This window comes from Coloeus monedula (genome assembly GCF_965178545.1).
Source record: "Coloeus monedula genome assembly, chromosome: 16".
In the NCBI taxonomy this organism is placed as follows: domain Eukaryota; kingdom Metazoa; phylum Chordata; class Aves; order Passeriformes; family Corvidae; genus Coloeus; species Coloeus monedula.
Genome location: NC_138796.1, coordinates 8,668,654 through 8,692,896, shown reverse-complemented (window position 1 = coordinate 8,692,896; position 24,243 = coordinate 8,668,654). Strand labels below are relative to the sequence as shown.

General features: G+C 48.7%; 2 protein-coding genes across 11 annotated transcripts in view; one reads left to right on the top strand and one right to left on the bottom strand.

Annotated features, from left to right (window-relative positions):
- Window positions 1-1,261: 1,261 nt before the first annotated feature.
- LCMT1 (leucine carboxyl methyltransferase 1) lies at window positions 1,262-20,086 on the bottom strand. Its single transcript, XM_082292481.1, has 11 exons — window positions 19,989-20,086; window positions 18,897-18,988; window positions 18,254-18,375; window positions 16,134-16,210; window positions 15,258-15,319; window positions 8,022-8,124; window positions 6,715-6,835; window positions 5,875-5,976; window positions 5,078-5,169; window positions 3,776-3,873; window positions 1,262-2,078 (listed from the first exon to the last, which is right to left on the bottom strand). Exons 1-11 carry the CDS (start codon window positions 20,063-20,065, stop codon window positions 2,056-2,058), a joined length of 969 nt encoding a protein of 322 aa, XP_082148607.1. The 5' UTR covers window positions 20,066-20,086; the 3' UTR covers window positions 1,262-2,055.
- A 458-nt stretch (window positions 20,087-20,544) lies between these two features.
- The window catches only part of ARHGAP17 (Rho GTPase activating protein 17), a 41,380-nt gene continuing 37,681 nt past the window's right edge, over window positions 20,545-24,243 (top strand). For 9 of the 10 annotated variants that reach the window (XM_082292351.1, XM_082292342.1, XM_082292349.1 and 6 more), the window contains exon 1: window positions 20,545-20,682. In XM_082292351.1, the coding sequence (XP_082148477.1) occupies window positions 20,630-20,682 (53 nt within the window). In that variant the 5' untranslated portion in view covers window positions 20,545-20,629. The remainder of the gene's footprint in view (window positions 20,683-24,243) is intronic. The other variant, XM_082292343.1, reaches the window with a different exon arrangement.

Sequence of the window (24,243 nt, the reverse complement as noted above, 5' to 3'; positions counted from 1 at the left end):
TCACACATCCCACAGGAAGCAGCAGCAGAAGGCAGAGGCCACCTCTCCTGCCTGGAAAACCTTCCTGAGCCAGCAGCTTCCCAGCAAAGCAGCACTGCTCCAGCAGCACCCTCCACATCCAAATGTTCCCTGGAGAGAGGTGAAAGATTTATTTATCTATCTCAGTTAGCACAACCCTGAGCATTGGGCTGCCCACCCCCATCCTCCCCCCACGAGCTCCCAGCGATCCCAGTTCCTTTGATCCTGCTCTAACCCAGGAGCACACGGTGACCCAATTTCCTCACCACTGTCAGCAACAGCGAGGAGAGGCTCTGGAAGAGTTTTTGCAGGAGTGATTTCCCTTCTCCCAGCTGGATGCTGAACACTGTGGTACCATTCATCCCACGGCAGCAGCTCCGCTCTGGGGCCGCATTCTCCAGGGCTCCCCTTGGGTGAGCAAATTATACAGGCACCCAAAATAGAACTGATGAGCACCAGTATCTGCCTCATGCTAGCAGAGACATTATTCCCAAACACAAAGGGATTAAATTATGACAAAAAAGACACAAAAGACTGATGGAGCCCAGGACATCTCCACAATGAGCTGTGCTCAAACCTGCTGAGATGAAAATGCAGCAGCTCAGGGGGTGTTTCCCAGGTGGGACCAGCTCCAAGGGAACTCATTTGGATGTTCCAGGGCAGGTATGACTCCAGCTTGGCTCCCACTCAGAAAGATGCTACTGGAGGCTCAGGGAATGTGGTTCCAAAGGGTGTCTGGCCAAAATTAAATTGACAGTAGAGATGGGCTTTTATGCAACTCTGAATCCTTCACTTAATGAAGAAATGAGCATGAGTCTTGCTGCCACTGGGCACTAGTGACAGCTCAGGAAGGCTCCTGCAGTGCAGAGGGGTTGTAGGGCTGTGGTTGGGTGGTTGGGTTTGAGTTCATTTTTAATCCCTGAAGGAAAGGTGATTTCACAGCATCACAGAATGGTTTGGGTTGAAGGGACCTCAAAGCCCATCCAGTGCCACCCCTGCCATGGGCAGGGACATCTTCCACTATCCCAGCACTCCAAGCCCTGTCCAACCTGGCCTTGGACATTTCCAGGGATCCAGGGGCAGTCAGAGCCTTCTTGGGCCTGCCAGCTGCCTTAAAAAAACACTCCTGGTGAGACATTTGGTGAGAGGAACGCCACTAAACCAGATAGAAATCAGTCATTTCTAACAAGTAAGACAGGAGACAAATTATAAATACTAAACATTTATTATTTTTCTCATAGGAAGGTTGCAAGATTCAATTTCAAACAACAGGACAAGGGTTTTCATTGCTGTTGGGATTTTGTTTTGCTTCTTTTAAGGGGAAAGAGAGAAGGAGGAACTGGTGTAAAGATACTACCAGAAGCAGTGCAAATTGAGATTAATTTCTTTCTTCACCATCCCAGTGCTGAAACCACAAGCTAAACCCTTCCCAGTTAAATCAAGTCTGCTTTCCAGTTTCTTGTACATCACTGAACACAGCCAGGGCCCTCCTTCTCCTTTACCCTTCCCCTCCAAGAACACCCAGCACAGTGGCAGCCTTGCACAACAGTGAAGCCTGGAGAAGCCAACACGGAGACACTTCATCAAAATTAGACCTGAACAGAATGAAAATGCCCAGAATTCCCCTCCTGCTCAGCCATGCACAGTGCAGGCACCCTCTGCTGCAGCTGCCCAGCGCTGCTTTCCCAGCTTCCTGTCACAAACACGTGTTACACAGCCACAAAAACACAGAAGAGGGAAATCAAAGAATCCATGTACACTTTACTTTCAGTTTTAAACTAAGGAAGGCAAGCTTTAAACAGGAATCACTGACACCTTGTCAAAGTCCCCCGTTAGATAGCTGGGAATGGGAGGCAAGTCTTGCTCACAGAAAATGTTCCTTGAAACCACCCAAGGGCACCAGGCCTGTCCCCAGCAGCACCAGGAGCTGTCCCAGCCACAGCCCGGGGTTGGCACGTGCAAATCCCATCCTTTCCATGTCCTGGCCCGAGCCAAGGCAGTCACGGGGGCTCCCCAAGGCTCCCCTCCCTGCAGCCCTCAGAAGTCAATGTTTGCCAGACCTGTGTGAAGAGAAAGAGGGATTTGGGGGGGAGAAACAAGGGTTTATTCTCACCCTACCTGCCCTTCACTGCAACCAGGTCAGTTATACGCAGGACAAAGATGCTTTGAGAGTTATTTCATTTTTTTAAATGGAGACAAAGGATTTGGTGTGAGGAAAGCAGGAAACAGGTTGGGCTGTACTTTTTAAACCATTTTTTGATTGTGATGCAGCAATTAATTTGATGAAGCCAATCTGCAGGAGCACTGGAGTTATTCATGGCAGAAGGAACAACACAGAATGTTCAGGAACCTCAGGGGCTGCCCATGAAATTAGGAAGAGAAAGCTGGGGAAAGCACCATTAATGAGGGCAGTAAATTCACACTGGATAAAACTCCCCTGCCTTAGATTAAGGCATATCCATGCCATGTCCATTGGACACTTCATTATCTCCTTTGAGATAACTGTCTTTTGTAACTTCTAAGATACCCTGCACCCCTTAATCTCAGTACCCCAAACTGCCCTCAGCCTTTCTCTAATCACAGCAAAGAACAATGCTGAGATCCCCAAAATAGCAGCTGCTAAGAACAGGTGAACTTTTGGGCCTTAGCTCCTCTAAAAAAAAGTTGTGTATTACAGTCACCACTTCTCGGCTTGAAGAACTACAATAGAAAACATGGATTTTTGAGCTCAGAAGTATGGAGGATTCAGGAGGGCACAACAAGGCAGCAGCCCTGTCACAGCAGCAGCAACAGGGTGTTGAAGAACTCCTTTTACCAGTTTTTATTTGAAGATCTCCTTTTACCAGCTCTCTCAGAGGCTTTGCTGCTCAGCCAGGCTGAAGAGACCAAATCTATACCCGTTTGCTAAGGAACGGTCAATAAAATCTGTTCATGGATACTCTGTCAGGAGCAAGGAAAGGGCAGAGAGGATGAAGGGGAGGAAATTATATAAGTGGCAGGCAAAGGTTTTCTGGAAAGACTGAAGTCCCTGAAATTGCAGCAAGAAGTAGAGACAAACTGTGACTGCAACAGAGTTGTCTTTTTAATTTGGACAAATACAGGCTGTGGCCATCCATCCTTCCCCCAAACAACATTTCCCCTCATTTTATCGTTTCTTGAGCAGCAGCAACATCCAAATACTACAGAAAGCCTAAATCAAGTCTCTCACAGAAATTCCAGTCTAGGAGAGACAGAATTTTAAGAAGAAAAGTAACATGTAAAAGAGCTAATTTCAGAGGGAATTTTTTCCCCGGGGAGAAAGCGGCATGGAAAACTTCAGTGTCAGATGGCTGCAAATGGGGACAGTGCAGAGAAGCCTGGGATAAGTAATACAAATTTATTTTTGTGTTGTCAGGACACTGTGCCTTCATATACCGTGTGCCCATATGGCACTTCCCATGCATGGGATTTGTAAACCTTTCAATTAGCACTGATGGGATAAAGCAGGCAGTTATTTAAAGTAACCCATACGGCATCTTCTGGTGGAAAAATTCCAACTCCCCTGTACTGGCCAGACTCCCCACTTGGATGCCCATAAACCCTCCAAAGGCTGTGGAGAAACATCCACCTGGGTGCTCCCACCCCAAGGACGGAGCAGCAAGCCCAGTCCTGGAACAGCAGGGGGGTCTGTGGTACACCGGGTGTAACATCCCAACCCCAGCCTTCCCACAGGAGATTTCCATGGTGAGGATCACCCCCAGCTGCTGGGGAACATTACCCAGATTGCTGCTGTCCTTTGAAGCCCAGCAGATGCAGTAGTGCTGCATCAGTTGTTCAAACAGTTCCTTTTCATCCAGGAATTCAAGAGCTTCTATTCTGTAGGAATAAAATAAAAGTCAGGATTTGAGCTGGACTCTGAGCAGAATTTCTACTGAACTGTTCAATCCATGAGAGTGAAAACTATGGCCAGAAAGGCAGTCACCTCTCCAGGGAACAACTGTAGGTATTTGTTCATGATGCCACCACTGCTCTCGCCCTTGTCAATGTATGAAACAAGTGACCCACAGGGTGCCTTCTACTCCTCATCCCTGGAATTCCATATTCCAGGACTCATCCATGTAACTCCTCAAATACCAGGGCTGCTACTGAGGATCTAAAGAGGCTGAGGGGCAAAAGTTCCTAAATGCACTCCCAGGGGTGAAGTGCTGCAGAGGAGCACTCTGGTAAAGATTTTCCTAAAGAAAAAGCATTATTTGCCTCACTAATACTGGAGGACAGAGTTTACATAACCTATTTCCTGGCATGTGGAACAAGTGCAAGGAGCTGAACAGATCCAAGGTAGCCAAAAATGCTACAAAGAAAGCATGAGCTCTGTGTCTCCACCAGTGCCATATGGTCCCACCACACATCCCTGTTCCTATTTAAACCACCTCTGATTTCCACTCTCACCTGTTCAGTTCCAGGCTTTGAGAAACCCCCGTATGTGAATATTTTGACCAAGGTAACTTGCTCAGCTAATTCCAACTATGAATGACTCATAGCAATTCACATTTCACATTATATCCCTAAGAAGTTACTCCTTAAAGTTTCCCAGTGTTTAGCAATTAATGCAGAAATATTAACAGAATCCAGGCAGATCAGTGACTGTTAAACAGCCTTTAGTCCCCTCTCTGTGCTCTGAGTTCTGCAGACCCAGCAGTCTCCCCCTCATGAAGACAATTTCAACGTGTCACGGTTTAACCCCAGCCAGAATATTCACAAAGAACATCTTGGGGACTGCAAAAAGCCAACACAGCATTTCTGTGGCATCTTCTATCTGCAAATTTCTGCCATGAGATGCCTTATGTCACACCCAAATAAGACATCACTACTGCCAGTCTGCTCCTGGCAGCGTAAACCCTCTGGATCATCAATCCAGGCATTATCCTGGAGGCTCTGCAGAGCTTCAGACTCAGAAATGTTGTCTCCCTGGGCAGCACCTGCCTGCAGCCTCCTCTCTGTTAGGATCCCACGCTACACATGGATGGGAAGGACCTTGGAAATGGCATCTGAAGATGACTTTTGGGACCAAAAGTGGTACCTTTTGACATCAGCCTGTGGCAGGAAGCTGTACACCTTCATCATATCGATGGCACGGGCGTTTTCCCAGCCATTTAACAGCAGTCGTTCCCTCTGGAAAACAAAGGGCAGCACATCTTTCACAGGATTCCAGGGAAAGTGCCAGAGGACAGCTTCTTCCCCTAAGGATTTCACAGGGCAGCTGCTTGACCTGTCCTTTGAAGAGCTCCCAAACTCTTCCCTAATCATGTGCTGCTGATCCATGCAGAGAGGGCAGGGCTGGGCTCTGACCAGGAAGTTTTGTGCAACCACTGACATTTAGCTATCAAAGACGAGCTCTGGGGTGATCTAACTGTGGCCTTCCAGGACCTGAACGAGCCAACAAGAAACATGGAGAGAGACTGTGTACAAGAGATGGAGTGACAGGACACAGGGAATGGCTTCCCACTGCCAGAGGGCAGGGATCAATGGGATTTTGGGAAGGAATTGTTCCCTGGGAGGGTGGGGAGGCCCTGGCACAGGATGCCCAGAGAAGCTATGGCTGCTCCTGGATCCCTGGAAGTGTCCAAGGCCAGGTTGGACAGGGCTTGGAACACCCTGGGATAGTGGAAGGTGTCCCTGCCCATGGCAGGGGGTGGCACCAAGCCAAACCATGCCCTGATTCCACGGTAACGTAGCCAGCAAAGGGCTCAGTAACTGCCCCCCCTCCCACCCCCACCGTGGTCACTGCTGAGCCCCACAGGGCACACTCAAGAGGCAGAACTCACAGCCAGGTTAATGAAGCTCAGTGTCAGCCCCTCAGAGCTCCATGCCCCTCACCTGGGAGTCCAGGGAGCTGCAGAGCTCCACCCCAGCCAGGTTGCACTGCCGGCGCTGCAAGTTCTCGATCATGATCTGCCCGAAGCGGTCCCTCATGTTCACCTCAGGTAGAGAAGGAGACAAAAGTGTTCCCCCTTCCCAACACAACGGAACAGCTTAACCCTTGGACTGCCTACGTCACAAACGTACAGGACACCAGTGAGTGGCACATCCTCACCCTGGCTCTCATTCCCCACCACCACCTTCTCCTCAGGAGCACAGCCCCAGTGCCAGCGGCAGGGGGACAGTGCCACTGTCAGTGCCTCACAGGCACCGGGGCTGGCAGGAGAACTGCCTCTGCTTTCAGCTGTCAGCAACTTGGTTCAGCTCTCCAGCAGTGATTTACAGCTTGGAAGATCCTGTTACTAATTCCTGGAGCCACCTAGTTCCCCCGAGGCAGTGTTTGACTTCCACAGGGAGAAGCAGAGTTCATACTGATGTGATTTTTGCTCCACTTTGCCAAAGAACACAGAGGTAATTATGTAATGTTATACACCCAGAGCCAGCACTCAGCATCATTTCTTTTTCCTCTGCTTTAGCTAAATCAATATTCTATGGTTTTTTCCACATATGGATTAAGTCTCAATCATTTTGCTTCAACATATTGTCTTTCAGAATAGCTGTATTTTCTCTACAATGAGCCAACCAAGCTACAAGTTAAAACACATTACTACAGAAATTCAGCAGAAACTGATGTTTCTACAAAAGGACATGGCCCACTCTTATTTCTCAATAACTCCCACCTATGAGAGCAATTTTTATTACAACAATGCAGGTCTAAAAATGCCCTTTTGGTTTTACCTGCTCATAATTGATAACCATGGCCACAGGGAAGGTGCTTGCTGCCCACTTGAGCAGGTTTGCAGACTGCTGGGGGGTCATGTAAACCAGCACACACTCGGCCACCAGCAGCGTTGGCAAACTGCAAAACAAAACCAAAGGAGAACATGACTTCCAGCAAAAGAACAAGAAAAATCTACTAAGAATTGTGAGCAAGCAAGTCATTTCATGTCCCCAGAATTTCTGAAAGAGCTCCATTTTTTATGAACTAGACACTGAAGACTGAATGAAATCTCTTCATCACATTGACTAAAACTGGGCTTTCTGGCAGCTGTGAATTAATTAACCACAGGAGACTCCTGTGGCTGCGAACCAGAGAGTTTAGGAAACAATCTCCCCAAAGTCAGCCCTGAGCACAGAACAATGTGCATCCTCTAAGTTCTCTCTGACAGCATGAACTGAGGTGTGTTAAAATTCCCTCTGCAGGACAATTGTGCCCTCTACACACAGTTCACACTCTTGTAGAGATCAGTGAAATCAGGAACTAATTACAAATTGAAAAAAAGTTTCCTCTTTAAAAAAAGTTCTAAGAAGAATTTTAATTAGAGAAATTTGCTCAGTATCTGTAAAACAATCTTCACATACTATTATCTAACAAAATGTAATCTATAGTTTGCACATTGCCTCTTCCCCCTCCATCCACAAAACAACAAAAATAGACATCTACACAAGTGATTTTCTTCACAATTATTGAGTTTGCTCTTAATTGCTGGAATGAAAGGGGGAAAAAAGTCACTAGAAGCAGGAGAAATTCCACAAGGAGCAGCAATGTAGGCAAGCAAGGCAACATTTCAGAGGATGGAAGTGTAAAGAATTAAATGGCAATTTGATGCATTCTGCTTTCCCCATATGCTCTCTCCCACCCAGCCAGATCGTTGCTATTTATAATGCTTAGATTTGAAAGGTCTGTCCATCATCCACTCAAAAACTCAACTCCTGCCCCCTGAAAGCCTCATGTTGAACAATAAAACCCCAGAGGAGCTGTGGGATTCAGATCCATTGCAGTCCCATCAAAAGATTTAGGGAACAACAGGGGTTTAACAAGAGGCCACAGAAAATAATTACAGAGATAAAACTCTGAAATCAGAGAATCCTGGTATGGTTTGGAAGGGACCTCAAAGCCCATCCAGTGCCACCCCTGTCATGGGCAGGGACACCTTCCACTATCCCAGGCTGCTCCAAGGTCTGTCCAGCCTGGCCTTGGACAGGGACTTCCACAAGCCCTCATTAAAAAATCCAAAAACACAATTAAAACCCTATGATCTTACTGTATATCCAAGCTATGTTTCTTCAGCTTTTCCTCCAGATCTGATGAGAAACGGAGATCTGCTCCTACTATGGAATATCGACTGGAGTCCAGGCTGTGGGAATCTGCAAGGCAAAAATTTGGAGAGGCTAATGTTACAAATGAGAGGGATGCTGGAGTTATGAACTAAAAAATCTACACAGGAACACATGAATTGGGAGCCAAAGATTGGTCTGTTATACCGAACTATGAGCAGCAAACTCTTCTTTTTCTAACATTAATTCCCTTCCTACTTGTGTTTTACAGTGCTCCATCACCATCAGACCCTGCACCGAGCCTCCTCTCTCCCTCTGCAGCCACGCTGAAGCAGAGAGGTTATCCCAGCCGTTACCATGGCTGCCAGGAATGCAGAGAGAAGAAAAATGTGAAGATTAAAGGCAGGATTTTTGTTTTGTTTGGAGAGTCTTCTTAGATGGCCCAATGTATGTACATAGGAACTACATAAAAGTAGATCCATTTCTGAAAAACTAAGCTAAGAGTGACAATATTTCAAATATTAACAACAGATATAGCTATATAAATTAACTATATTATATAGTTATATAATAAATATGGGGAGCAGACACAGATTGGGGCCAAAAAAAAGTTACCATCTAGCCTTTTGGTGTGATTTAGTGGTGGCATTTAAGGAAAGAGTCAAATTGGAGAAGGTATTCTGAGCAACAGATATTCCCCTGGGATGTAATAGGCAGCAAATTCCTGTGGATGCTTCCCAGAAAGAAGGAGGGACAAATCCCAGAGTCCAAGGAGCCCCTGCCCATCCTGGCACAGCTGTGAGGAAGCAGCAACAGCAGAGCCTCTTGCCATCAATAATTCTGACACCCAGCACCAATGAATGCACCCAGAGGAGCCCAGGGCCCACAGGAGGCACTTCCCAAGTGCCCCATCTAATCCCCTGAGAGCCAAATACAGGGATGGCTCTGGAATGCCTCAGCTTTTCTGGAGCAAAGGCACCAGGACAGAAGAGCCCAGCATTTCCCCCTTGTACCACAGGAGTGAGACAGATCAAGCAGTAAAATAATAAACCAGTGAAAAAATAGCCAGAGCTGAAAGTGGCTCTGGAAGGGGTGGTCAGTGTGTGGCTGCAGGAGCAGGTCTGGCACAGCTCCCTGGGGGATATGCTGCAGGCACAGCTCCTCAGCATCACACGGGAGCAGATGTCACAGAATCCCAGAGGCTGGAAAATATTCTCAAGACCACCAAGTCCAGCTGTGCCCCATTCCCACCTTGTCCCCAGCCCAGAGCACTGACTGCCACATCCAGGCTTTCCTTGGACACCTCCAGGGATGGGGACTCCAAACCTCCCTGGGCAGCCCCTTCCAGTGCCTGACCACCCTTTCCATGAAGAAATTCCTCCTAATGTCCAACCTGAGCCTCCCCTGGCACAGCTTGAGTGAGGAGAGAAGAGAAGCCAAGTGGCTGAAGAGGCAGGATGAAAGGGGCTTCCATTGCAGGAGAGGGGAACAAAAACTGGGGACGAGTGTGGGTTTTCCCAATGATTACATCAAGCAGTGATCGAACATTCCAGAGGATGCACCTCTGTTTAGTTTTCAAATTACCAACTCCCTGAAAGCGGCACTAGCAAGTGACAATAGCTGCCATTCCAGCAACACTTGGGAGCAGATCCAGGAATCAGAACAGTTCAGAAAGAGAGTTACAAGGGAAGAAAAGAGAAAAAAAGTTGTGCAGCAAATGATTCAACATTTTGAGTCAAGGCTTTTTCCATGTGCATGTTCTGTAATAGCTTTACTACTTCCCACACCCTTCTATTTAAGTGATTACATCAAGGCCATGATAATGGCATCAAAAAAAGCCACCCAAAAACCCCACCACACACAGGGAAGTATTTAAATAGGGATTGGTTTCTGTCCATGGATACGGCACAGTGAGCGTCAGCCACCACAATTAGTAGGGAATTAATGCCAGCTCCCTGTCCAGCTTCAGAGGCTTGGACACATAAGTACATGAATAAAGAACAGAAATAAATGCCAGAAATAAACCACAAAATGTTTTAAGGGATCCAGAAGAGAAGGAGCACAAACACTCCAAGGTGGAAGTAAACGTGCCTTGCCCACACCACGCTGATCGGAGCATCTTTATCACGGAATCAGGGAATGGTTTGGCTGGGAAGGGACCATAGAGACCATCCAGTGCCATCCCCTGCCACGGACAGGGACACCTTTCACTGTCCCAGGTTGCTCCAAGCCCCTTCCAACCTGGCCTTGGACACTTCCAGGGATCCAGGGACAGCCACAGCTTCCCTGGGCACCCTGTGCCAGGCCCTCCCCACCCTCACAGGGGAGGAATTCTCCTCAATACCTAACCTAAATTTCCCCCATTTTAGTCTGATCATACTTAACTAGGCAAACTTCAACCACTCCATCACCTGCCACTTAGGGAGCAAACACTCACTGACTGCAGGGCAATGGCAGCTGGGGACAGCTGGAACTGTCACTGTCCCCAGCCTGGAGGCCAGAAATCCATCCACGAACATCCCAAAAACTGTTGTACTGCTGGTATATGCTCTGGCACCAACTCCTACTTTATTGCAGAGCTGGAGATTCTTGGGGCTGCGCTGTGCAGGGCCAGGGTTGGACTGGATGTTCCCTGTGGGTCCCTTCCCACTCAGGATATTCTGCGAAGTATCAAAGTGAGCAGCCTGCTGCCCATGACTGAGCAGGCCTGCTGCAAATGGATTTTCCAATTCCTGCCCATCCATAGGGCAGCTGGAAAAGAAAAACCAAGTTCCAGCTTGGCAGCACAGTCACGTGGTCCCCATTGATTTCTTCTGAGGAACAAGAGTTTGTTTTAACTGAATTGATTTTGAGTGTGTGTTAAAACCCCTCTGTTCATTCTTACTGCAATGCTGTGACTCAGGCCAGCTGCCCTAATGCTGGCACAGCCAGTGACATTTGCTGGCTTAAACAACTGAAAATCCCATATTCCAGGCACTAATTCCTACCCAGGCACCAACACCTTGTGTTGTTTTTTAGTGAGGTTGGTTGGTTGGATGATCTCCTCTAGAGCTGTCCTGGGGATTTGTGTGATGCTCACACTCAGCATACTCAGCCATGCACAAAGATTCTCTCTGTACTTGGCTGAAATGAAGGTTTTACAAACATCAAACTCAGATTTAATTTGAGAAATACAAGGGAGGGGAGAGAGAAGGGGAGAAAGACGAGCCCCACCACCCCAGGCCACCCCACCTAGGCCCTCCTAGTCCAGGCACAGGGTTCAGCTCTCCAGGGATAATCAACAGAGAATGCTTTCCTCTGGGCACACACTTGTATGTTTATTTTCCATGACTTCTGCCACAGAGGTAACAACGCGACTGGTTCAAATTTCACAGCCATAGAACAAGACATGCTTGTAGTAACTGAGTAGTAGCAGGAGCTACTTATAGTCACCTTTTGACCTCACCACATAGCATTTTTTCTCCACAGAAATGTTAGGAGAAGTTACTGCTTCTGTTGGAGGGTGGCCTCAGGCCCTCCCTGCTGCCCTACACCAGCTTCTGGGGCAGCATTGGCAGCCTCCAGGCACACCAAGCTCTTCCTCTGCCACAAGAATTCAGCTTTCTTCTCTTACTCTCTTCTCACATTAGTGCAACAATTTCCTGGAGGTTTTCCAAGAGACAGCATGCAGGATACTATTGACTCAAACTGATTTCATTAGGATTTTCATGCTAAGGTATCTTTGGCAGCTTTACAAAGCAGCAGCCCCTGCAGCCTGTTCTGCAGGAGAGCATGCTGCTCTCCCCCAACTCAGGTTTCAATACACCAGCCCAGCAGGGCCCTGCCACACTCATCTTGTCCTGGAAGCACAGGGTCAGCCCCACACAAGGCCTGCAAGTCCCCCTGACACCTACACTGGGTCACAAGAAAGTCTGGGGACGGAGGGAAGCTGAAACAACTAAGTGCCCAAGCTGGCCTAGACAGGGCAGAAGGCGTGAGAGGCACACAAAGCCAACAGTTCACGAGGTGCAGTTTGCACTTGCCAAGGTAACAAAGGTGCAGCACTGACCTCCTAGCAAGAGCAACATGCATCAGATAGTGCCACTGAACTTTGGAAACAATCTGCTGGGGCATTGCCACAGGGACATCACTGCTTTTCCTGGAGCTCCAGCATTCCCCAGGAAAGCACGGAGCTGTTCAGTGACAGGGCTCATGTCACTGCATTCCTGGGCACCAGTTCTGTACAAGACGTGCACACCATGCTGCCCCTGCTTCGGCCACAGGCAGCCCAGCATGTGCTGCCCTGAAGCCAATGAAGTTGTGTATTAGCAGCAGCTTTGTGGCATGAGAACTTTCAGGGTGAGCAGAAAAGCACTGAGAGAACCTGAATCACGGCAATCCATATTAGCACAACTCAAAAACAGAATTCCAAACAATCTAAACAAATCATTCCTGGTATACCAGAGACAGGAGTGTGAACTGATGTGGGGAAGCAGGCACAGGGAGGGACAACCTCTTCCCCAAGATTCTAAAATCCTGGTCCACATCTGCACAAAAACAAGCAGCGTTTCCCTACCTGGCAGTGCTGTTCCCCTGTGCCCCCTACACCCCTGTGCCAGGTGGTATTCCCAGAATATTCCACAGTTCTAACAGCTGTGCCAGGTCATACCTAAGGTCTCCCTAGGATGATACCCAGCCTTCCAGAGGCCAACAGCAGCTCCAAAGGGAAAAGTCAAAGAGCGTAAACACCTACCAACACTGGCACCTAAGTTGTTTTCTAGCTTTTCCTCAAAAATGCTTAAAATTGCTTTGTATTTCTGGACCATTACTGAGCTCGTGCTTTCATCCATTTAGTTATTCTAATACCCAGATCCTGCAGGAAGGCAGCAATAATCATTTACATGTGAGGCACAAACTGTTTTTTCCCCCCATGTGCATCACTTTCTATTAATCCACATTGAAATCATCATCAAGTCACTAATTTCACAAGATACTTCTACAGTTCTTTACCACTCTTCAGAGTTTGGATTTGCCAACAAGCTGCCACTTACTAATCACTCTATTTTCCCAATTTTTTCTTAGTGTTGAACAACAACATATCCTTAAGCACAGATCTCCATCTCCTCCATAATGAAAATTAACAACATATGCTCGCCCTCCATCCCAGCTCCTTATCCATATGAGAACCATTCATTCCCCATAACCACTGTGCCACTTCTTTGCCACACTTTGGCAAGGGACACAGTCAAAACACATTTTTGGAATCCAAGCATTATACTGATGTCCTTTTCCAACAGATATGTTGACTTAAAAGAACTCCAACAGATTTGCGAAGCACAGCTTACCTTTCCAAAAGCCACAGTGACTCTTTCTCAACACCTCCTATTATTCCTGTGTTCTCCTAAGTCTGTCTCTTAGAGCTCCTATGATTTGTTCAGTAGAGACATCAGTCCTACTGGCATGGGGTTCCCTGGATTTCCCCTGGAGCCCATCCGAGTCACAGCCATAACCTTGCAGCTGGAGACAGTTGTAAATGAGAGGGCACAGACCAATCAGTAGCTGAGTAAACTGATTGTCAAGTTCCTTTAGATCTGTAAGAACTCTATGCTCATCTGTTTGATTTATCTACTTATTCCAGCACCTCTTCTCGTGGCACTTCCCTATGAAGCAGTTCCATTAATTGATCCTTAAACCAGAGTTCACAGGGATCTCTCTGGATCTGACCTGTGACTGGGGGTCAGTTCAAACTGGAGTTCCACAACACTTCCATCACCTCCACATGTTCTGGACACGCTGCTACATCCCAAAGATCTTGGTGCAACAGAGCCTACACCAGCCTGGGAACAGCAAAGTTGTTAGTCTGAGGTTTTAACACCCAGCACTGAGAAGGAACCAGAGAAGCAGCTTCAGAGAAACCAGTCTCACCAGTACATCCCAGTGCTATGGGAACTGGCTGTTAATAGCCCTAGATTACAACAGTGCAGGCTGATAAGTCTGCAGGTGTTTTGCTGTTCCAGATGTACTGCAGCTCTTCAGGAACACAAACCCCACCCAGCCCTTGGGACAGAGCCAGCGGGTGCCTCTGGGATGGTGCTTGTGCAGCAGATCTCCCTGGCGTCAGATATGCCCCAGGAGGGCCCGCCTGGAACCCCAGCATCTCCAGGAGCCCTTTTTCTGAGCTGGGGCACTAGGCTTTCATCTTTGGAGGCGTGAGGGTACAAGGGAGAACTCTGCCCTTCAAAGGATATTTGCAGGGTTGGGAAGTGAAGACCATCTCGTGCAGCAAAAAAATCTGCAGAATGTGCCCAGAGCCTGGGCTAGAACTGTGCTCATGTAAGGGGCCACAGGGGATCACAGCAGGGAGCACCAAGCACTGCAGGCTCTGCGTTAGGGTCACACCTGCTCACACACAGCAGTTGCTATGGTGGATGCAGGTAATTACTGCCCCTCCTAAATTGTCCAAAGCAGCTACTACAGCTCAGCATCTGCGCTGAGAACATGAACTCAGTGGAACCCAGGGAATTTTCCACAAGTAAAAAAGGTTTTCAAGTGCAGTCCTGACACAAACATACAATTATAGAATGCCTTGGGTTGGGGGGCACCTTAGAGATCATCCAGTCCCACCCCCTGCCCTGGGTAGGGACACCTTCCACTATCCCAGGGTGCTCTAAGCCCTGTCCAACCCCACCTTAGAAACTTCCAGGGATGGGGAGCCCACAACCTTCTGTTCCACAATGAGGTTAGAAACTAAGAGAGTACAACCACATTACACCACCTGAAATCAGTATCCTTCTGATACCAAAATGTAACAAACAGCACTGGCTCCTGAGCCTGGACTGGGTAGGCTGTGTTTCTGCTGTGAAAACTCTGCTAAGTGTAAAGACTTGTGCTCTTAATGAGACAGAAAGCAGATAAACACTCAACAGATATTTTAATCCAGTATCTATGCTCTCTGTAGCACTTTTTCCTTTCCTGTGACAGAAAACAAGCTACATATGAGAGAAAAAGAAAAAAACCCAACTTTCTGCCAGAATAAAACCACTTAAAGAGAAGACATTTCTAACACGACACGGAACAAATGGGCAGGAGTCTGTAAGAGAAGAAAAAAGCCTCTTTTCCCTCCCAATTCTCTGTCCAAACAGCATTTCAAACATTAAAAGCCTGCCCACATAGCAGAACAAAATGATCAGAAAAGTTTTAAAAGTGCTGCAGTACATCACTGACTGAGTTTGAGGATGACTCACCTATTAGAAGAGAGTCCCCTGAATGGGATTCCATAATTGGTTTTGACAGGGGAGGTTTTGATCTGTGGGAAGAAGGAAGAAGCATCTCAGAGCAGTTAAGCCTGCTTAACAGTGTGCTTACAGCTTTTTTCTTAACATATATATGTGTGTGTGTGTGTGCGTGTGTGTGTGAAAAGCAGCCAAGAGAATATCTCTGCCCTCTGCTGGAAAGGAAAACCTTTGCAAGATGTAGAAGTTGGAGCTGAGTTTTATACCAAATTACTCATAAGTTTTGAGGGAATCTTTCAAGAGAAATCCAGGTACTCCGTAATGTGTCCTCAATAAGCCTTAATGGATTCATTCTAACAGGATATTCCCCTACAGCAGCAGCTATCCTGCCTCCAACTAAACAGGCACATCTGGGAAGCCAGTGCTGTCTTCAACAGTAAGAGAAGACTTATCACCTCTAATGGTCAGGAGATTTTCCCTGCCACAGAGCAAGCTCTGCTTGGCTCCCTAAAACTTTCACACATCACCTTCTCCAACCTGGAACAGTGGCTGCAGAGTCACATGTGGCACCTGCCTGCACAATGAACCTGTATTCTATATTGAATCCTGGAATGGTTTGGGTTGGAAGAGACCTTTAAAGCCCATCCAGTGCCATTCCTGCCATGGGCAGGGACACCTTCCACTACCCCAAGCTGCTCCAAGCCCTGGCCACCCTGACCTGGGACACTTCCAGGGATTCAGGGGCAGCCACAGCTTCTCTGGGAACCCTGTGCCAGAGCCTCACCTCCCTCACAACCCAGAACATGAAGAGTCTCTCAGCAGAGAGATGAAATAATGACACTGACTTACAGTCAGTCTCCCACAGCTGAACACAGGCCTCAGACTTACTTGATATTATGTATTTTTCTTGCAACGATCATCGGAAAATCCACTTCAAAATATTTTCTAGGGAGAAGATTTTCATCCTGGGAATTGGAGGAAGACACTAGAATTAGGGACACTCAAGTTTCACATGGCACAGGACAAGACAGAACCTCAAATCCTGAACAGTTCTGGTTTGGGTTACACTGGCATTTTTAACAGTGGTGTAACAATGTCCCACAAATTAAAACCCCCTAAAATTCAACAAAAACTGGCTGAGTCATTAGAATGTCCTCTAAGAATTAAAGAAATTATTTAACATTTTATGTAATCACAGAATCCCACGATAGCTGGGGTTGGAAGGGAGGTCACCCAGTCCAACCCCTGCCTAGGCAGGATCGCCCAGAGCAGGTGACACAGGAACGTGTCCAGGTGGGTTTAGGATGTCTCCAGAGAGAAGAAGGACTCTAATCGCAGACACCAGATACTGAAACACACTCTCCAACCAAGGATCTGGGAGAGCACAGCAACAGGAAACTACCACAGCATTTACATGACTTTCAGCACAGCCTTCCAAGGAAAGAACCAGGAATGCTTTGCACAGGTTCACCCAGACAGTGACCACATTCCAGTTCTCCTCCAGCCCACAGCCAGAGCAGAAGCAGACCAGTCTGCCTGGACTACAAAAGAGGGGGAAAGCTCTTCATTCCATGTTGGCACCATTTCCCAGCCTGATGGAGAAGCTGTGCCAAGTCTCTCCCTGCGCAGCAATTCCTTTGTGTTGGATGTTGCTGCTCTTTCTGGCTGTCGACCCATGGATTTCTGAGATGAAACTAGAACTCAGAACACTGAACACTCCAGTAACTGGCTCCCAGCTTCTGTACATTCATTACACCACACTTGCTCTCCACAAGGACAGAGAACTGGAACTACAGGCCCCATTGCAGCTTTTAAAATCACTGTTACCAAACATGGTATTGACAGAGCTTTCATAGGAATGCAGGTAAGAGAAAAGCTTCACATCTCAGAAAAAAAAAATCAGCACTGTCTCCCTTCCACAGATGGAATACAACGAATTGTGACCAAGCAAAATGCTCCTCAGGCTTCCCTCCAGAACCCAAATTTGCCAACAGAAATGCTAATGAGAAGATAATTCACTCAGAGGTGTGTTCACCCACAATGATACCATCATACAACACCTGAATAACTGAATTTCCATGAATTACACACAAACACACCTATATATGCAACAGGGTGCCCAGAGAAGCTGTGGCTGCCCCTGGATCCCTGGAAGTGCCCAAGGCCAGGCTGGAAAGGGCTTGGAACAGCCTGGGATAGTGGAAGGTGTCCCTGCCCATGGCAAGGGGAGGCACTGGATGATTTTCCACGTTCCTTCTGATCCAAACCACTCTGTGATTCCATGATTTACATAAACAAACTCACAACTGGAATCCCAGAGGACGTGGGAAAAGTGTGGCAACAGGTCAGGGAGTGATCCTGCCCCTGCACTCAGCCCTGGTGAGGCACAGCTGGAGGGTCCAGTTCTGATCTCCAAGAAAGACAGGGAACTGCTGGAGAGAGTCCAGCAGAGGCCACAGAGATGATTTCGGGTGTGGAGCATCTCTGTGATGAGCAGAGACTGCGGGAGCTGGGCCTGGTCAGTCTGGAGAAGGGAAGGCTGAGGGGGATCCCATCAATCCATACAAATCTCTCCCAGGGCTGTCAGAGGATGGTTCCAGACTCTGTTCAGTGACAGGATGAGGAGCAATGGCCAGAAATTAAAACACAGCAAGTTCCACCTCAACATAAAGAAGAACTTCTTTCCATGATGGTGGCAGAACACTGGAACAGCTGCCCAGGGAGGGTGTGGAGTCTCCCTCTCTGGAGACATCCCAAACCCACCTGGACACGTTCCTGTGTCACCTGCTCCAGGTGACCCTGCCTGGGCAGGGGGCTGGACTGGATGAGCTCCAAAGGCCCCTTCCAAGCCCAGCTCTTTTGGGATTCTGTGAGAGCTCCTGCTGTGCTGTGTCCCTGCACACCTGCCCTGTGTGCCAGAGCCAGGCTGGACGAGCTCAGAGCAGCCCCTCACGGCTCCCCACAGCCCTGTGTCCTCAGCCAGGCCTGTCCCCTGCAGCTCTCGTTACCTTCAGTCTCCAGAACAGGGTGTCCATGCCAGCCCCAAGATTAACAATCTGACAGTTGCATTCTGTCTTCTCTAGAAAAGCTTTGATCAGGTAACTGACTCCGTGCACACGAGCATAATAACCTGCAACACACACAAACCCTGGGTGAGTTGTTATTTTCATGTAAAACTCGATGTTTAGCACTCATGAAGATCTTTAGGCAGTATGTAGAAAGAATAATGCCCTCTTTTTGAGACACCTAAGGGCCTTTGTTTTTCTTTTTTAATTACAAAGAAAATCTCATGTACTGATAAAACTCAGCCCTGGGTAAATAGAAGCTTTAGTCAAGTTTCACCTCAAGCAGAGCAGAATAATTCTACACTTGCAGAGACCCAACTGTCCTGGGTCAATCCAACGTTACTGATTGTTTTGAGGAGATCTCTGCACACTGAGACACACAGAGACAGCCCATTCAGAACACAGAAAGCAATGGAAGAAACTTTTGATTTACAGATTGATATTTAAAAGATCAGATACAGCATGGAATTGTTGCTGTGAAGAAACCTTGTCTCATTCTTTCACGTATTTCCCCCCCTCCCTAAAACCCAGTGTACAGGGGTTTTGTCAGGACCAGTTAGGTGCTCCCATTCCCATTCCAACTTGCCTCTGTTGATCTCAGGTGCTTTCCTTTCTTTAGCTTGTCTCACAAAATACTGGATGTAAGGGTCCTCCCAGTAGCCAACACTTACAGCAAACCTGTCCAGCAGCAGGGTAAAGAGAGAATTATGAAATAAGGCCAGCAAAATTTACCCTAAAAGATACACAGGCTGAAAAGGTCCCTCTGGCCTGGGTGCACACATGCAGACATGGTTTAAAAATCTGTCCCCTGTGTGGAACTATTTAAATTAAAAGATTGTATCAAGTTTAGTTAGAAATTTTAGTTGTTGCCATATTCAACAAGCATCTTTTTAATGGTCTCTGCACTACTGGATGAAATTTTGTGAGCAAAGACCCAAATCTCAAATATTCCCTCCTGGGGGACCCAGAAGATGAACTGTCTGTCTCCAGCTCCTCAGACACACAAATCAGGCTTTACTTCGACACACTGTTACATGACAAGGTGTTTGCACTTATTCCAGAGCTTCTACACATCAGTTTAGCACAATGTTACTCTGTCCTAAAAGAACTCACGAGTTTTACAACTGATTCCAAGAGGAAAACTCTCCAACCAAACTCAACCACCCAACGATCTGCTGCTACAAAATCCAAAAGGGTTTTGCAATAACAGAGGTTAAATTGACAGCCAGGCACAACAGGGCAACGAAACTCATTCCCCTCTCCGTGCCCAGCCTAGAGGGGGAGAAGGAAAGAAATCTGAAAAATATCAAGATGGTTCTTCCCTGAGATGTCAAAAACGACCAAACGTTATTAGATACTGGCTACCACTGTACGCTGGTCTATAAACAAACCCTGCGCAGACCCGCGGGCAGGGGTTTAGCAGCAGAAGGGGGAGGTTTGGGGCTCCGAGCGCGCCCCGCCAGCCGGGCCCTGCGGCCGCTCGGGCCCGGGGCACACTCACAGAGCCTCGGCACCGGGAGAGGACGGGGCTGCTCCCACCCTCCTCCAGCGCCGCTCCCCGGGAGCCGCCAGACCTTCGCCCCCCAACTCCCCAGCCCCACCGCGGGGCCGTGGCCGGTGCGGAGGGACACTGGCGGGCGCCGCCCGGGCGGCCGTGCCGCTGCCCCGGCTCCGGTACCGTTTGCAGACGGACGCGTCCTCACAGGTTCCCCGCACCGCCTCGTCCGCCTCGTCGGGGCCGGCGGCGGCCGCCATGGAGCGCACAGGACCCGGCCGCTGCCACCGCCCCTGCGGCCCGCCCCCCGCCGCCTCTCATTGGGCAGCCTCCGCCGGAACTCGGCGGCGATTGGTCCAAGCGCTCGCCGATCCACACGGCGCCCAATGAGAGTGCGCAGGCTGCAGCGCCTCGCCCAGGAAGCGGCGGCGGTTGTGCAAGGCAAACCGGGAGCTGTAGTCTGGGAGCCGCTCTGCGGTAACAGCGCCGGATATTGGGTGAGAACTGTCTAGGGACGGGCGACCCCGCCAGGGAGCTCCGCCCGACTGCCTGTCATAAAGCAGCAGCAACCGGTACCACCAAGAGAGCGGCGCATGCAGAGCCGTGGCGTTCAGCAAAGGCGCTATCCGGGCTGCGGGCGGGACATCCGGGGCTGGGGGGCTCCCATCACGTGCGGGGCGAGTGGGGGGGCGGGGCCGGAAGTGGCGGAGGCGGCGGGGGCCGGGCCGGGCCGGGTCGGGCGGAGCTGCGGCGGCGGCAGCAGCAGCGGGCGGCTGGGGCAGCAGCGGCGGGGCCCGGCGCAGCCCGGGGCAGCGGCCGCCGCCATGAAGAAGCAGTTCAACCGCATGAAGCAGCTCGCCAACCAGACTGTGGGCAGGTGGGCGGCGGCACCGCCGGGGACGGGACGGGGCTCGGGGGGCGAAGCCTCGGTGGGCTCCGCGGGAAGCGCGAGGGGCGGCGGCGGCCGCGGGCGCTCGGGGTTAAAGGCGTTCGGGAGGCTCGGTCCGCGTCGGTCCCAGGGCTCCGCCTCGCCTGCCCGGGGGTCACAGCCCCGCTGGGCTCCCGGCGTTCAGCGGAGCCCTCGGGGGTGCCGGGCCCCCCTCCCCGAGCCCCGCAGGGCCATTTGCATCGGGCGCTTCCTGTCTGCGCTTTGGCGACTTTCGTTTCCTTTCTCCCGGTGTTAATATTGAGGTGTCTGCTCTATTTCTCGCTTTCTCTCACATCTAAGAAGACTTCAGAGAGTGCCCTCTCCAGGACTTCGTTTGCCTCCCCCAGGATTTAATTTTAACAAAACTCACAGGAGCCCTGTAGGTACAATTGCTACCAGCTTCCAGCTGTCAGAGTCTGGGAAGGTTTTTAACTCGGATCTGTGGCAAGAAATCTGTGCCTAGACAAGGAAGTGTCCTACAGCAGCAGCTGTCCCTGAGCTAAACATGCAAATGTCACCACATCGCTCTTCTAGCAGAAGTCAATACTTTTCCGCACAAACTTCCTTCTGCTTTTAATCTGAAAATCAGTTCCTCTATGGGGAGTATAAATTGAAAGTCAGTTCTGATACTGAAAGTATAAATTTATTATCTGAGTTTATGTTTTGGTGGCCTCCTTTCCAGTAACTCTCTTAACGGGGTGTTTATTTTCCTTGGAGCCTACACAACCCAGGGCAGGTGTGTCAGCTAATAAGGCCCAGGGAGGAGATTTTTAATAGGTTTGTTTTGCTATTAAAGAGGGAACAACTTCCCAACCAACCTTGTCCTCTCATTCCCGTTTCATATGAATTAATGGAGTTTTTATGTTGTTGGAGGGATTATTGGCATTCCCTGTTTGCATGTGTCAGCGCCTCAGCTCCAAATCCCAAGTGGAATTTTGGGTAATCTGGGTTGTACTGAGTAGGATAAACAGCTTGGGGTGCTTTGTGCTTCCAGGGGCAAATCCAGGTGGAGTGTGGAGCAGTGTTTGGAAGTGTGGGTGGGGAGGTTGGCAGTGACCTTTGGCCGTGCAGGTGAGGGCTGCAGGGTGCTCGGGTGTGGTGTCTGGGCAGGTTCTTGTCACACACCCGTGCCATGGAGTCTGGGGTGCCCTGGCAGCCTGGGCATGCATGGGGTGGGGGGGTCTGGTCTAAAGTCTAAAATGCAGACACTGCATTTCATTAAAATTTTCATTAAAAACTATTTAAATGACACTGAGTCATTTTTTTTTATACGTTTGATATTCATTAATTTTGGCTATTTCATATTGCTCACCTGATCACATTTCATGTGCTAGTCAAGCATTCCTGGAGTCACCAGGGCCTTATTTCATTTCCCAAAGTAAAATCCCGTAGTAGGAACAGATCTTAACGGGTTTCACTTTCAGGTATCAGGGCTGAGGCTTTCAAAGTTGGTTTGAGAAGCACTGCAGGATTCATAGAAGACTTGACATACATTCAGCAGGATCTTACTGGCAATATTACATGTTCTCTTGGGTTGTATTATGTTATATTGAGTTGGTGAACTCATTTATTAGTTTATTGTGCTGGGACTATGAGGAGAGAGAAGTCCTGCGTCAAGAGGATCCCTCTGGTTGTGTGAATGTTTGAAGAGGTGATGGTTCAGAGTTTCAAGGCCCTGGACCATGGGGCACCCTGCAGGAGAATGAGCTGCGCCACAGGAGAAGCAGCATTGGGAGGAGTTTGGGGTCTGTGCCGAGGGGTCACAACCCCTCCGGGGCTGATCCCTGACTGGCTGTTGTATTTCCTGGTGCTGTTTTTGGAAGGGGTGTCTCCTGCTCTGCTTTTCCCTCCCTCAGAGGTTTGTCCATGGTCCCTGGGGTGTGGGAGAGCAGCCACGTTACCCTGAGGTCAGCAGGGCTGGGCCTGCGTCAGCCACGCGTTGGCACCGTGGGTTGTTGCTTTAATGAAGGGCTGTTTGATTGAAGGTAGGAATGACACTGCCCTTCTTCCAGCCAACTTCCAGGGGTGGCATCCTTGGCCTTGGACCCCAAATACCAGAGCTGGCATCAGGGAAGTAACACCTTAATAGGGGAAATAAGAAAAGATGGGCAAGAGCTCCATCAAAGCCGAGGAATGGCATTTATGAGGAGCCTGTGAGTCCATGGATGGAATTATATGGAGTTATGAAATACATGTAGGAAACTAATTAAAGAGGGGATTAGCTCAGTGGAACAAGATTCCACAATAATTAATAGATGTGTTAAATATTTTGCAGCAATTATCTCATAGATGTTCTTGGCTGCCTTAAGTGTTCAATCTGCTGAGGACTTTATATTTCATATATTGGACAGATTTGTTGTCAGTGCTGCTGAGGGGAACAGCACAAGCTCTGGGAAATCTAAAAAGTGAAATACCAGAGCCTGGGATAGGTGACTGAGACACAACCTGTCACTGGAGGTGGCATCACAATGTTGTCAGGGCAGTCTTAGCTGGAGGAGTGAACTGTGAGTCCCAGTGTGTGTTGGTGCTCTTAGCATCCTGAAGGCTTTCATATCCAGTCAGGATAATTCCCAAAAAGCGGGGCTGGGACCTGCAGGTGAGCAGAGGCAGGGCTTGCCAGGAAATCATTAGTTCCACATGAGCTGAATTAATGCATTGCCATAAAGTGGCATCTTCCCCACAACAGGCACAGGGCTGATAACCCAGAGGAATGAGCTCAGAGCTAACTTTATCTTGAACTACATCCTGAATCCAGCTGCAAACAGCTGGAAAGTTTTAGGTAGGCTTAAAAAAATTAGTTGGGGCGGGAGTGGAAAAGAAAGCAATCACTTTAATTCTGGACTCCATGAATTTCGGGTGACCTGTGATTCCTTAGAGGCCATGTGCTGGGATTGCTTTTAATGGGATTTCTATCCTAATTCCTCTAAACCCTCATCTCTTCAGAGGCCCAAGGCTTGTATCCACTGGGAGCAGTTGTGTGTGTGTGTTTGGCTTGGGCACAGAGCCCTGGGAAATTGCAGTTGTGGACTGGTTTAGGATGTGCTGTCTCACAGATTTGGGGAGGTGAGGTTGTACCTTCCCTTGGGATGCTTCCTGAACAGATCCTCACTCCAGCAGAGCACCTGAGTGTTAGGCTCAGAAATTTAAAAGATATTGTGTTTGATGTCAGCAAGGTAATTCTTCGTGTATCTACAAGTGCTTGTCTCCGTTTCCATGCCCTTTTATAAATTACAAAGGAGACAGATTTGATTAGAAGCTTGGGAATATTCTCCTTTATAGCTGCAGTCATCCCTAATGAAAATAAATGTTCAGAGCTATTGTCATCAAAGCTTTGCACTGATACACTAATAAGCATTTGAACTACATAGCTGAGTAATTTCCATGAGGAATGAGCCCATGGAGAGGTTTGGATCGTGCTGTTTGCTTACAGAACTCAGGTTGGTAATTAATGACATTTCAGGCTGTGACAATCTCCACGAGCTGGGCTTCCGGCCTCTGGGGACCAACTGC

Excerpts from the sequence above, each read along its gene's own strand:
- LCMT1 (XM_082292481.1), bottom strand. The coding sequence starts at position 20,065 with ATGGCGGCCGCCGCCGGCCCCGACGAGGCGGACGAGGCGGTGCGGGGA. Across the intron at positions 18,376-18,896 it reads AGCACCTGAGATCAACAGAG|GTTATTATGCTCGTGTGCAC; the intron begins GCAAGTTGGAAT and ends TGTGTGTTGCAG. Across the intron at positions 5,977-6,714 it reads TGGTTATCAATTATGAGCAG|GTGAACATGAGGGACCGCTT; the intron begins GTAAAACCAAAA and ends TCTCTACCTGAG.